Source organism: Coregonus lavaretus (genome assembly GCF_964263955.1).
Source record: "Coregonus lavaretus genome assembly, chromosome: 11".
In the NCBI taxonomy this organism is placed as follows: domain Eukaryota; kingdom Metazoa; phylum Chordata; class Actinopteri; order Salmoniformes; family Salmonidae; genus Coregonus; species Coregonus lavaretus.
Window position 1 is genome coordinate 43378590 of NC_139998.1, and position 14856 is coordinate 43393445.

The 14856-nt window shown below is 45.5% G+C and overlaps 1 protein-coding gene across 1 annotated transcript; it reads left to right on the forward strand.

Annotated features, from left to right (window-relative positions):
- Positions 1–9533: 9533 nt before the first annotated feature.
- LOC311137372 (C-C motif chemokine 25-like) lies at positions 9534–13774 on the forward strand. The gene is made up of 5 exons (XM_084171820.1): positions 9534–9643; positions 10533–10619; positions 11520–11637; positions 11914–12010; positions 12106–13774. Exons 2-4 carry the CDS (start codon positions 10556–10558, stop codon positions 12008–12010), a joined length of 279 nt encoding a protein of 92 aa, XP_084027946.1. The 5' UTR covers positions 9534–9643; positions 10533–10555; the 3' UTR covers positions 12106–13774.
- The last annotated feature ends 1082 nt before the right edge of the window (positions 13775–14856 follow it).

Here is a 14856-nt window from a genome sequence, read left to right on the forward strand (position 1 = left end):
GTCAAAGCTCGTTTTTTCACAATACCTAGTTATCTTGAACGCACTGAAGTCGGAAGTCGGAGATTGAATCCGAATCAACCAATAGAGTGGTGCGGAGGAGTCTACGCTGTCCGGAAAGGACTTCACCATTCATTTTCTGTATTCAGGTTCTCTCAAACATCGTTTTAAGCTGTGTTTTACTATTGAAAGTTACAGCTGATTTCATTTGTCATCTGATGTATTCGTTTCAGTCTCTGAATTGTTTAGTCGAACTTTTCGCCGCCAGCTCCTGAAATCATGGCATAAAAACTACAATCCGTATCCTGAATTAGCCTAGTGCGCATGTGCGCCCAGCAAAATTGTGGACTCCAGTCACATGACTTGGACTCGAGTCACACATTTGGTGACTTGAGACTCGACTTGAAATAAATAAATAAAAAATCAGACTTGTGCCGAGTTCACATGCTGGTCGGAACTAGGAAACTCGGAAATGTCCGATTTTCTGATTCGTTGAACGGGGCACGTGTAGCCTATAACTACAACCAGTTAGCAAGTCGGACATTTCATAGATTCCTAGTTCTGACTAGCACTTGGGTGTAGGGGGGAGGTTCCTAGGTGTGAGAAGTGTGCAGAAGGACATGAGACAAAGGAATGTGTAGAATTGCGGAAAGTAGTGGTATGTGTTAATTGTAGGGGTGCCCATTACGGATAGCCAGGGGCACACTCCAACACTCAGACATAATTTACCAACACAGCATTTGTGTTTAGTGAGTCCGCCAGATCAGATGCAGTAGGGATGGCCAGTGATTTTCTCTTTAAGTGCTTGAATTGGACAATGTTCATGTCCTGCTAAGCATTCAAAATGTATCGAATACTTTTGGGTGTCAGGGAAAATGTATGGAGTAAAAAGTACATTATTTTCTTTAGGGATGTAGTGGAGTAAAAGTTGTCAAAACGATAAATAGTAAAGTACAGATACCCCCAAAAACTACCCGTATCTCTATTTGCACATCATCTTTTGCACATCTATCATTCCAGTGTTAATACGAAATTGTAACTATATTGCACTATGGCCTATTTATTGCCTTACCTCCATAATTTACTACATTCGCACACACTGCAAATATATTTTCTGTTGTATTTTTGACTTTATGTTTTGTTTACCCCATATGAAACTCTGTGTTGCTGTTTTTATCGCACTTCTTTGCTTTATCTTGGCCAGGTCGCAGTTGTAAATGAGAACTTGTTCTCAACTGGCTTACCTGGTTACATAAAGGTTAAATAATACAAATAAAAAAAGTAGTGCTTTAAAGTATTTTTACTTAAGTACTTTACACCACTGAGTAGTGCATAAGTTGTCATATGCTGAGGCAGTGAAGAAAGTAGAGGAAGATGGGTCAAGGGGGAGGGATCCTGAGAGGTGTTGGAACCAGGTATAATCTTATTTTTATAACGAAAAAATAAAGATAAATACCCTGACCATCAAGATGCAAGATTCATGGTCAAATGACGAAAACATCAGTAGCCAAGTATGCTTGATAATAGTGAAAAATTGTGTTTTATTATGACAGTAGTACACATATTTTCCCAGTTTTTTAAAACCTACGAGCAATTAAATCGAGTTAAGGAGGAAACTGACGCCTTTGCAGGCTGAATGGAGGATGTTTAATTCACGAACCAGTCCATGACGGACCCTATTGTATTACCAGCTGAATACATGTACTTAAAAAATCTGAGGTAAGATGAGAAACGACGTAAAAGGAGCAATAGCGCCATCTTTCGACCAGTTGGGCTAATAGTGCTATAATATGCTATAAAGATCTTAATAATAAATAATAATATGCCATTTAGCAGACGCTTTTATCCAAAGCGACTTACAGTCATGCGTGCATACATTTTTGCGTATGGGTGGTCCCGGGGATCGAACCCACTACCTTGGCGTTGCAAGCGCCGTGCTCTACCAGCTGAGCTACAGAGGACCACTTATTCTCTACCATCTTATTCTAGCCTAGGCCTGTCCTCATCTACCTAACTCGAAGTCCTCCTGCTTCGAGTCGTGTCAGCCAGGCTAGTCCCCATCAGCCTTCACATGATGCTTATGTGTTTTTTATGAAAGCAATGAACATAAAGCAAATACATGTATTTTTGTGTACAGCTGTCATGTATGTTTAAAATAGAACACAGCCTATAATAAAACATCAAGTCATTCTTATTTCTATGGTTACAACCACTTCAGTGAAAAGTAGCCTAGACAGGCTTAATTTCCCTAATATATCTTATCCTGCAGTGAAAGAAGAAACAATAAATCTTAGGTATTTTTTTCCTTTGGGATTAACACCAAAGCATGCTTATGCTTCTAAAGTACAGTACATCTTACAGGGAATGTTATAAATCATGACTGTAGGCCTAGGCTTTTCTTGACTGTGACCCCTATAGTTTTGACAAGAAGATGTATCATTTTCTTGTAAAAGCGTAACAAGATCATGCTACGTTTTATCTCAACATTTTTACCATAATTTCTTTGGCAGTTTCTTACATAACATTTGGTTTCACAATAAACAGAAACTCATACACCTCTAGTTACTGCCAAAACTTGAGATGGGGTAAAAAAAAAAAAAAAACTCCATGCTTTTGTTCATGGACATTTTCTTCCTAAGACATTGTTGAGTAATATGTCAAACGGGAGTTAAGTGTTAAGCCTTTTCTCACATTTTACATAATTTTATATTGCGTAGCTTTTAAAGTTTCAAAGGCCATTAGGGCATAATTCTTTGGGAAAAGGATACCAACAACATTATTGGATGGCAACATATTTTCTTCCCAGTGTGATGTTTGTTTGTTTGATATTTGTCAGTACTTTCAAAATATGTAAAGTGTTAACTTTTCAATGGATGCAAATGGTTCATTGAATCAAACTGTTGAGGACAACTAGATAAAGAAGACTGGGAGAATTAGATCTTAAAACTATCAAAGAAATACACATTTCCAAGTTGATTTGAAGATATTTACACTTGTATTGTGTTGACTGATACCATCTGGTCTCAATAACACTTTGCCAAATAGGAGGTACAAGTATTTTCCCAACTGCCCAATTGACTGTGGGGATGCTATACAAATCTAATATGAATCAAGTTCAGGGACGTCACATTGTGGCTAGTATGGCAATAGTTTTTTTTACAAGGAAAATGGTCTCAACTAAAATGATTTAAATTCAGACTGCCGGGACAATTACATTTCAGAACATTATGCAAGTCTTTACAAGTTCCTAAGCAAAGGAATCTTCCTAAGCGATGACCAACACAAAAAAACTGCCACCCAAGTCATCCTAAATATAATTTTCTTGTCTCAGCCCTTATGTATTGTTATATCAGAGGAGGCTGGTGGGAGGAGCTATAGGAAGACAGGCTCATTGTAATGGCTGGAATATAATTAATGGAACGGTATCAAACATATGGAAACCACATATTTGACTACGTTCCATTTATTGTATTCCAGCCATTAAAATGAGCCCATCCTCCTATAGCTTCAACAACAATGGATGCTACTTTTGACATAATTGCTTGGGTCAAAATCAGGCATTGAATCTTACATAAACACACAGGCTGGTATTCAATCAATTGCAGACAGTGGGTTTCCAGACAGTGCTTTCATTGCTGTTATACAAAAGATATTAAGGAGTCGCGTGTGGTCCACATTTTCTTAATTCTAAGGATGTAGTTGATTTTTACAGTTAATGACTTAAACAAGCCCTAGTCCTGTACATTGATTGCTGGCCTGGCTCCTTGGACCTTAGATCCTTCTCCAATAGGAATGAGGGGCCTCAGGGAAATGGAAGCCCTCCCGAAAAGCTTAATCCCCCCCCAAAAAATGTGGTTGCGTACACATATTTTGCAAATGTTACCGCAGATGCAGCTAAATGCTTATGTTTCTAGCTCCAACAGTGCAGTAATACCTAACAATACAAAACAATACACACATATCCCCAAAACAAAAAGAAAGACATTGTCACGACTTCCTCCGAAGCTGCCTCCTTTCCTTGTTCTGGCAAGCTTCGGCATTCGTCGTCACCGGCCTTCTACCCACTGCCGCTCCTCATCTCATCATTCCATTTGTTTTGTCTTGTTTTTACACACACCTGGTTCATATCCCCTCATCAGTCCCTGTATAAGTATTCCCTCTGCCCCCCATGTCTTTGTGTGTGATTGTTTCATGTGGAGGTGTCGATAGCTTGGTGGAGCTTTATGTACTGAATCGCCGGGATTTTCACCTGTGTGTTTTGTTTTCTCCAGTGTGCCGTTGTTACCGCACTGTAGTTGTTTTACGTTTTGCTGCGTATCGCTGTATTAGCAGAATAAACCATTTATTCGGTGATTTACCCCTCCTGCGCCTTACTCCATCCAAATCACCCGCTACAGAATCACACACCCAACAGCATGGAGTCAGCAGGAGCGGGGAATATGCCTGGAGTCGTTGAGCGGGTCCGGGAGCATTCCAACATGTTAGCCAGCTTGGGCGAAGCGATGGATCGGGTTCTCCAGGTCGTCCAGCGCCTGGAGAGGAGAGGACCCGACCATGCGGAACCAGCTGAGCGACTGGATCCAGCCACCCACACCCCAGCCCCCAGAGGTATTCACCTGTCTTGACCGAGGGAATACGACGGGACAGCGGCCCGCTGCCAGGGTTTACCACCATCAGCCCGGCTCCATCGGATCTGGAGAAGGTGTCCGCCCTCATCTCCTGCCTCTCGGGGAAAGCCCTGGAGTGGGCCAACGCGGTCTGGAGTGAAGGAGGAGACGCGTTGGACAACAACAGGGAGTTTGCTCGCCTCTTCCGGGCAGTCTTCGATCATCCCCCCGAAGGAAGAGAGGTGGGCGAGCGTCTGGTCCATCTGAGGCAGGGGACGAGGACCGCGCAAGACTTTGCCCTGGAGTTTAGAACTCTAGCGGCTGTGTCCGGGTGGAACGAGCGGGCCCTCATCGACCACTTCCAATGCAGCCTGTGCCTCCCAGGAGTCATGTATATCCCATGTCGCAGGCTGAAACAGAGGCTATGGAGAAATACGTCTCAGAGTCCCTGCGCCAGGGGTTCATACGTCCCTCCACTTCACCCGCCTCCTCAAGTTTCTTTTTCGAGAAGAATAAAGACGGAGGTCTGCGCCCTTGCATTGATTACCGTGCACTCAATCAAACTACCATTCGCTATAGTTACCCTCTACCCCTCATCTCCTCTGTTATCGAATCAATGCATGGGGGCACACTTCTTCACGAAATTAGATCTCAGGAGTGCGTACAACCTTGTGCGTGTCCGGGAGGGGGACGAATGGAAGACAGCATTTGGCACAACCACAGGGCATTATGAATACCTGGTGATGCCGTACGGGTTGATGAATGCTCCATCAGTCTTCCAGTCCTTTGTGAACGAGGTGTTTCGGGACATGCTTGGTCGCGGTGTGGTGGTCACAATCGATGACATTCTGGTGTATTCCGCTACGTGTGCCGAGCATGTGTCCCTGGTTCGCAGAGTGCTGGGCCGACTGTTGGAGCATGACCTATATGCCAAAGCAGAAAAGTGTCTGTTCTTCCAACAATCCGTCTCCTTCCTCAGTACCACATCACCACCTCAGGTGTGGAGATGGAGGGAGACCGCATTTCAGCCGTGCGTAATTGGCAGACTCCAACCACGGTAAAGGAGGTGCAGCGCTTCATTGGCTTTGCCAATTACTATCGAAGGTTTATCCGGGGCTTTGGCAAGGTTGCAGCTCCCATCACCTCTTTGTTGAAGGGTGGGCCTTCCCGGCTCCGCTGGTCTGCTGAGGCTGACAGGGCTTACAGTAACCTGAGGGCTCTGTTCACCTCAGCCCCGGTACTGGCCCATCCCGATCCATCATTGCCGTTCGTAGTGGAGGTGGATGCGTCCGAGGTAGGGGTAGGCGCTGTCCTTTCCCAAAGCTCGGGCATGCCACCCAAGCTCCACCCCTGTGCCTTCTTCTCTAAGAAGCTCAGCCCAGCGGAGCAGAACTATGACGTTGGTGATCAGGAGCTGTTGGCTGTTGTCAGAGCACTGACCGCGTGGAGGCACTGGCTCTAGGGGGCGAAACACCCTTTCCTCATCTGGACTGACCACCATAACCTGGAGTACATCCGGGCAGCGAGGAGGCTGAACCCTCGCCAGGCTAGGTGGGCCTTGTTCTTCACCTGGTTTGATTTCACGCTGTCCTATATACCAGGCACAAAGAACGTGAAGGCAGACGCACTGTCATGGCTGTACGACCCAGAGGAGAGGCCCATAGACAACACCCCCATACTCCCGGCCTCCTGCATTGTGGCGCCGGTAGTGTGAGCGATGGACGCGGACATAGAGCGGGCATTATGCACAGAGTCATCTCCACCTCAGTGCCCAGCTGGGCTGTGGTATGTGCCGTCTAGTGTCCGTGATCGTCTTATCTATTGGGCACACTCGTCCCCCTCCCCTGGTCACCCAGGCATCGGCCGTACAGTGCGCTGCCTGACCGGGAAGTACTGGTGGCCTACCTTGGCTAAGGACGTGAGGGTGTATGCCTCCTCCTGCTCGGTGTGCGCCCAGAGTAAGGCACCTAGGCACCTTCCAGCGGGTAAGTTACATCCCTTACCAGTTCCACAACGGCCATGGTCCCACTTATCGATTGACATCCTAACCGATCTTCCCCCCTCTCAGGGTAACACCACCATCCTGGTCGTTGTGGACCGCTTTTCTAAAGCCTGCCGCCTCCTTCCTCTGCCCGTTCTCCCCACGGCCCTGCAAACTGCGGAAATCCTGTTTACTCACATCTTCCGGCACTATGGGGTGCCAGAGGACATAGTGTCTGACCGGGGTCCCCAGTTTACGTCTAGGGTCTGGAAGGCGTTCATGGTACGTCTGGGGGTCTCGGTCAGCCTGACCTCTGGGTTTCACCCCGAATCTAATGGGCAGGTGGAACGGGTGAATCAGGATGTAGGTAGGTTCCTGCGGTCCTACTGCCAGGACCGGCCGGGGGAGTGGTTGGTGTTCTTGCCATGGGCCGAATATACCCAGAACTCTCTCCGCCACTCCTCCACTAACCTATCTCCATTTCAATGTGTTTTAGGGTATCAGCCGGTCCTGGCACCGTGGCATCAGAGCCAGACCGAAGCTCCTGCGGTGGACTACTGGTGTCGGCGCGCGAAGGAGACGTGGAACGCCGCCCACGTCCACCTCCAGCGCGCTGTGCATCGCCAGAAAGCCAAAGCTTACCGCCACCGCAGTGAGGCCCGGTCTTTGTACCGGGTGATCGGGTCTGGCTCTCGACCTGGAACCTGCCCCTCCGCCTGCCCTGCCGGAAGCTGGGCCCGTGGGAGCTGAGCCCGTGGTTTGGGGGGCCGTTCAAAGTCCTGAGGAGAGTTAACGAGGTTACGCATAGGTTGCTGCTCCCTCCTGATTACCGTATTAACCCCTCGTTTCACGTATTTCCCTTCAGGCCGGTGGTGGCTGGTCCCCTCCAGGAGTCTGAGGTGCGGGAGGTCCCTCCACCCCTCTGGACATCGAGGGGGCCCCAGCGTACTCCGTCCGTTCTATCCTGGATTCGAGGCGTCGGGTGGGGGGCCTTCAGTACCTCGTGGAGTGGGAGGAGTACGGTCCGGAGGAGCGGTGCTGGGTCCCGGTGAGGGATGTCCTCGATCCCTCCCTGTTGCGGGATTTCCACTGTCGCCATCCAGCTCGCCCTGCTCCGCGTCCTCCTGGCCGTCCCCGAGGCCGGTGTCGGTGCGCTGCTGGAGCTGCGCATCAAGGGGGGGTACTGTCACGACTTCCTCCGAAGCTTCCTCCTTTCCTTGTTCGGGCAGGCTTCGGCGTTCGTCGTCACCGGCCTTCTAGCCACTGCCGCTCCTCATCTCATCATTCCATTTGTTTTGTCTTGTTTTTACACACACCTGGTTCATATCCCCTCATCAGTCCCTGTATAAGTATTCCCTCTGCCCCCCATGTCTTTGTGTGTGATTGTTTCATGTGGAGGTGTTGATAGCTCGGTGGAGCTTTATGTACTGTATCGGCGGGATTTTCACCTGTGTGTTTTGTTTTCTCCAGTGCGCTGTAGTTGTTTTACGTATTGCTGTGTACCGCTGTATTTGCAGAATAAACCATTTATTCTGTGATTTACTCCTCCTGCGCCTGACTCCGTCCAAATCACCCGCTACAGACATCAAGAAATATCAGAACGAGCAATGTCAGAGTCCGGAATATAAATATATACAATGAGTGTACAAAACATTAGGAACACCTTCCTAATATTGAGTGGCCTTTTGCCCTCAGAACAGCCTCAATTCGTCGGGGCATGGTCTCTACAAGGTGTCGAAAGCATTCTACAGGGATACTGGCCCATGTTGACTCCAATGCTTCCCACAGTTGTGTCAAATTGGTTGGATGTCCTTTGGGTGGTGGACCATTCTTGATTTACACGGGTCACTGTTGAGCGTGAAAAACACAGCAGCGTTGCAGTTCTTGACACTCAAACCGGTGCACTTGGCACCTACTATCATACCTTAATCAAAGGCACTTAAATCTTTTGTCTTGCCCATTCACCCTCTGAATGGCACACGTACATAATCCATGTTTCAATTGTCTCAAGGCTTAAAAATCATTCTTTAATCTGTCTCCTCTCCTTCATCTACACGGATTGAAGTGGATTTAACAGGTGATGGAAAAAGCAGGTGTTCCTAATGTTTTGTACACTCAGTGTATATATGTATATAATGGTGTGTATAGACAGTATGGAGAGTATATAAATAGAAAAGGTGTGTACTGCAATAGATATATAGGATTCATCTTGACTAGAATACAGCATATGCATATGAAGTGGGTAAAACAGTATGTAAATATATTACATTGACCAGTGTGGTGCAGCGTAAGGTGCAGGGTAGAGTACTGTATGGTAGCCGGCTAGTAATACTGACTAAGGTTCAGGGCAGGATACTGGGCGGAGGCCGGCTAGTAATACTGACTAAGGTTCAGGGCAGGATACTGGGCGGAGGCCGGCTAGTGGTGACTATTAAACATTCTGTTGGCATGGAGATAGAAGCTGTTTATCAGTCTCTCAGTCCCAACTATGATGCATCTGTACCATCGCCGCCTTCTAGATGGTAGCGGGGGGAACAGGCCGTGGCTCGGGTGGCTGAAGTCCTTGATGATCTTCTTGGTCTTCCTGTGACACTGGGTGCTATAGATTTCCTGGAGGGCAGGCAGTGTGCCCCTGGTGATGCATTGTGCAGACCGCACCACCCTCTGGAGAGCCCTACAGTTGCGGACGGTCCAATTACCGTACCAGGTGGTGATACAGCCCGACAGGATGCTCTCAATGGTGCATTTTTAGAAGTTTGTGAGGGTCTTCAACAGTTTGTCACTCATCTTTTCACTGGACTTAAGCCAAGGAAAGCATTGCAGTGGCATTTGATTGTGACGCTCAAAGTGTTCAAATTCTACCTCTTCCCAGCAATTGTATAACATACTGTACTACCAGTTGTCATGCGAGAGGTGTGGTTGTCATGCGAGAGGAGGTGTGACTGATTGAGATAACAGGGTTGGTGGAGGTGTGAAGAAGGTATCAAACGGCAGCTATAAAGCAGTAGGGAACTCAACAAGACAGAGAAGACTGGGGTAATTTCTGCAAGGATATTTTGTAAGTTTTAAGAAGCTTATTTGCAACATGTTCTGCTTTTTTGGTAGGCTTGTGTGTTTATATGCTGACCTATTGTCAAGGGGTGCTGAAGGTGGGTGTGGTGCATGAATCAAGCGCAGGACGCAGAAGCTCAGTCCAAAAGACTTTAGTGCAATATTCACGTAGAAAATAAGCACAATAAGCCCGAAGGCGAAATAACGGCGCACACAGGCGTCAATCAAACGGCGCACTAACATGTGCGAAAAACCTCTCCAAAACACTGGAGGGAAGTACGTAGCTCCAACACGAAACAGAAGAGCAATCACACACAAAGACAAACACACACAACGAGAACTAAATAGGACACTAACGAGGACTAACAAGACACAGGTGTACAACATCAAGACAAAACCAAACGAACATGAAACATAGATCGGTGGCAGCTAGTACTCCGGGGACGACGACCGCCGAAGCCTGCCCGAACCAGGAGGAGGAGCAGCCTCGGCCGAAACCGTGACACCTATTGCTTGTTTACATGCTTGTCTAATTCTAAATTCATATTTAACTAACTTTTGGCCTATGCTGTAAACATTCTGTACTTTTGCATTTATAAGTGGTGAAAGAAACAAGTTGATACAGCTGTCTTAAGAGACAGAGGTTATGGTTAATCTGATTAATGCATGCTGATAGGTTTTATTAGAACATTTTCAGAGCTTCTGCCAAACCCAACATAGCTGCACAAAACAGTTCCAGACATCCAAGTGTTTGTAATCAAGAGGTCAGGATTGGGGTCTGGAACATATCAGAATTGTAAATGGGGTGGTCCTGTCAGGAAAACATCCCGTTGACAGTGTGGTGGTATTAAAAAGAGAAAGTTTCTCAGGCTTTACATCCTGTCCTGTTCTTACAGTGGACCATAGAAGCAGTGACACCATGAAGTTCCAAGCTCTGTTCTTTCTCCTGCTCCTGGCATGCATGTACCTCAGCCTGGCTCAAGGTAGGCACCATTAACTCTATTGCACTGTAAATTCTATAGACTAATTATTATTATGACGTTTATGTTCACTGTAATTGGTGTAACAGTCTAAAGCCTATTGTGTGTCTTGATTTGTTCTTGTAATTAAGCTATTGTTGAAAAATCAACTGTTCATATAGCCCACTCCACATTCTGTACACTAATGAATTGTTGCAGATAGAGTAATAACCTCTCGCAATGGAGAGCATTATTCTGTAGAAAGTCAGTTTCATTATACAATGTGTTTTTTTAGAAGCCTCCACTGGTCCATACTTTGTCCAGAAGAGAAAGATCTGTCGGCTCCAAATGTTTTTTTACCAGACAATTTTACACTGACTGATGTTTGTGTCTGTGATCCGCTCCTTTCAGAACATTATCTCAAATCACCTAGCACTAGATTTCACAACCCGTTCAACAGTTATATACATAGCTTATGCTGCACTAACAGGCAGTTCTCATATTTGCATTATTAGAAATTGTGAGTATGAATAGTCCTGTTGATATGTCTTCTCTTGCACACATCTGCAATACATTTACTCACAAATGTTTTCTCAGAAAATGATCACACTGTACTATTTCGCAACTTCAACTGCAAATTTCAAACCATGCGCAACTGAAATGTCAGTCAGTGGAGGCTGCTGACGGGAGGACAACTCATAATAATGTCTGGAATGGAGCGAATGGAATGGCATCAAACCATGTGTTTGATGTATTTGATACCATTCCACTTATTCCACTCCATCCACTACCACGAACCCATCCTCCCCAATTAAGGTGCAACCAACCTCCTGTGATGTCAGTACATTATAATTTATTACATAGAAATGTAAGCACAAAAGGAGTATAATAGTAGCCATTTCCTTTCCCCCTGGTTGTTGTCAGGCTCTTATGGGAACTGCTGTTTGAGGCACGTTGCTGGCATGAAGAAGAACACCAAGAGGAAAGTGATGAGCTACAGGATACAGGAAACAGATGGAGACTGCAACATCAAGGCCGTTGTGTGAGTGTGTTAGAACACCTCTGCACCTTCTGTCCATAAGTCCCCACTCCCCAAACAACAACAAAGCTACACAGTCCGTCTGTCATTGGGACACTGGTATGGTAGAAAAATCTTCAAGTTACCTGCAATGGCTTGTTGACAGAGAAATGTGGTATTTTTGTACATATTGTGTTTTCCTCTTTTTCTCCTCGTAGAATGTGAATCTAAAAAACAATACTGAGTCTGATTATCTAATGGAAAACACTTTTTCTCCCACCATGTGTCTCTTATCTATAGGTTCATGCTGAAGAAACGTAAGACTGTTTGTGCCAATCCCAGCCAGAAGTGGGTACAGCGTCTGATGACTGTTGTCGTTAAGCAGCAAAGCAACTAGGTACTATTCTCACTCTTAACTAATCCTTTTAGAAATACATGTACGTTTGACAAGTTTACAGTATCTAATTATGGTCTTCTTTTTTTTATCAATAGCTTCCTGAGAAAAGGGAATGAGGGGATGTAGTTGAGCTGCTGCGTTGTTGGAGAGTCTTTTAACCAGTGTATGCCAATTTCCATATAACGTATCTATCAAGTGAAATGTGTGGGCAAATATATGACAGTCATATCATCCTGTAACTCGAATGTGAGCTTCATTATTATATTACTCATTATACAGTGGCTTGCGAAAGTATTCAGCCCCCTTGGCATTTTTCCTATTTTGTTGCCTTACAACCTGGAATTACAATGGATTTTTGGGGGGTTTGTATCATTTGATTTACACAACATGCCTACCACTTCGAAGATGCAAAATATTTTTTTTTGTGAAACAAACAAGAAATAAGACAAAAAAACAGAAAACTTGAGCGTGCATAACTATTCACCCCCCCCAAAGTCAATACTTTGTAGAGCCACCTTTTGCAGCAATTACAGCTGCAAATCTCTTGGGGTATGTCTCTATAAGCTTGGCACATCTAGCCGCTGGGATTTTTCCCCATTCTTCAAGGCAAAACTTCTCCAGCTCCTTCAAGTTGGATGGGTTCTGCTGGTGTACAGCAATCTGTAAGTCATACCACAGATTCTCAATTGGATTGAGGTCTGGGCTTTGACTAGGCCATTCCAAGACATTTAAATGTTTCCCCTTAAACCACTCGAGTGTTGCTTTAGCAGTATGCTTAGGGTAATTGTCCTGCTGGAAGGTGAACCTCTGTCCCAGTCTCAAATCTCTAAAAGACTGAAACAGGTTTCCCTCAAGAATTTCCCTGTATTTAGCGCCATCCATCATTCCTTCAATTCTGACCAGTTTCCCGGTCGCTGCCGATGAAAAACATCCCCACAGCATGATGCTGCCACCACCATGCTTCACTGTGGGGATGGTGTTATCGGGGTGATGAGAAGTGTTGGTTTTGCGCCAGACATAGCGTTTTTCTTGATGGCCAAAAAGTTCAATTTTAGTCTCATCTGACCAGAGTACCTTCTTCCATATGTTTGGGGAGTCTCCCACATGCCTTTTGGTGAACACCAAACGTGTTTACTAATTTTAGCATTTTTTTTCTTTAAGCAATGGCTTTTTTCTGGCCACTCTTCCGTAAAGCCCAGCTCTGTGGAGTGTACGGCTTAAAGTGATCCTATGGACAGATACTCCAATCTCCGCTGTAGAGCTTTGCAGCTCCTTCAGGGTTATTTTTGGTCTCTTTGTTGCCTCTCTGTTTAATGCCCTCCTTGCCTGGTCCGTGAGTTTCGGTGGGCGGCCCTCTCTTGGCATATTCTTTCAATTTTTTAATAATGGATTTAATGGTGCTCCGTGGAATGTTCAAAGTTTCGGATATTGTTTTATAACCCAACCCTGATCTGTACTTCTCCACAACTTTGTCCCTGACCCGTTTGGAGAACTACTTGGTCTTCATGGTGCCGCTTGCTTGGTGGTGCCCCTTTCTTAGTGGTGTTGCAGACTCTTAGGCCTTTCAGAACAGGTGTATATACACTGAGATCATGTGACAGATCATGTGACACTTAGATTGCACACAGCTGGACTTTATTTAACTAATTATGTGACTTCTGAAGGTAATTGGTTGCACCAGATCTTATTTAAGGGCTTCATAGCAAAGGGGGTAAATACATACAGTGGGGAAAAAAAGTATTTAGTCAGCCACCAATTGTGCAAGTTCTCCCACTTAAAAAGATGAGAGAGGCCTGTAATTTTCATCATAGGTACACGTCAACTATGACAGACAAATTGAGAAAAAAAAATCCAGAAAATCCCATTGTAGGATTTTTAATGAATTTATTTGCAAATTATGGTGGAAAATAAGTATTTGGTCACCTACAAACAAGCAAGATTTCTGGCTCTCACAGACCTGTAACTTCTTCTTTAAGAGGCTCCTCTGTCCTCCACTCGTTACCTGTATTAATGGCACCTGTTTGAACTTGTTATCAGTATAAAAGACACCTGTCCACAACCTCAAACAGTCACACTCCAAACTCCACAATGGCCAAGACCAAAGAGCTGTCAAAGGACACCAAAAACAAAATTGTAGACCTGCACCAGGCTGGGAAGACTGAATCTGCAATAGGTAAGCAGCTTGGTTTGAATAAATCAACTGTGGGAGCAATTATTAGGAAATGGAAGACATACAAGACCACTGATAATCTCCCTCGATCTGGGGCTCCACGCAAGATCTCACCCCGTGGGGTCAAAATGATCACAAGAACGGTGAGCAAAAATCCCAGAACCACACGGGGGGACCTAGTGAATGACCTGCAGAGAGCTGGGAACAAAGTAACAAAGCCTACCATCAGTAACACACTACGCCGCCAGGGACTCAAATCCTGCAGTGCCAGACGTGTCCCCCTGCTTAAGCCAGTACATGTCCAGGCCCGTCTGAAGTGCATTTGGATGATCCAGAAGAGGATTGGGAGAATGTCATATGGTCAGATGAAACCAAAATATAACTTTTTGGTAAAAACTCAACTCGTCATGTTTGGAGGACAAAGAATGCTGAGTTGCATCCAAAGAACACCATACCTACTGTGAAGCATGGGGTTGGAAACATCATGCTTTGGGGCTGTTTTTCTGCAAAGGGACCAGGACGACTGATCCGTGTAAAGGAAAGAATGAATGGGGCCATGTATCGTGAGATTTTGAGTGAAACCCTCCTTCCATCAGCAAGGGCATTGAAGATGAAACGTGGCTGGGTCTTTCAGCATGACAATGATCCCAAACACTCCGCCCGGGCAACGAAGGAG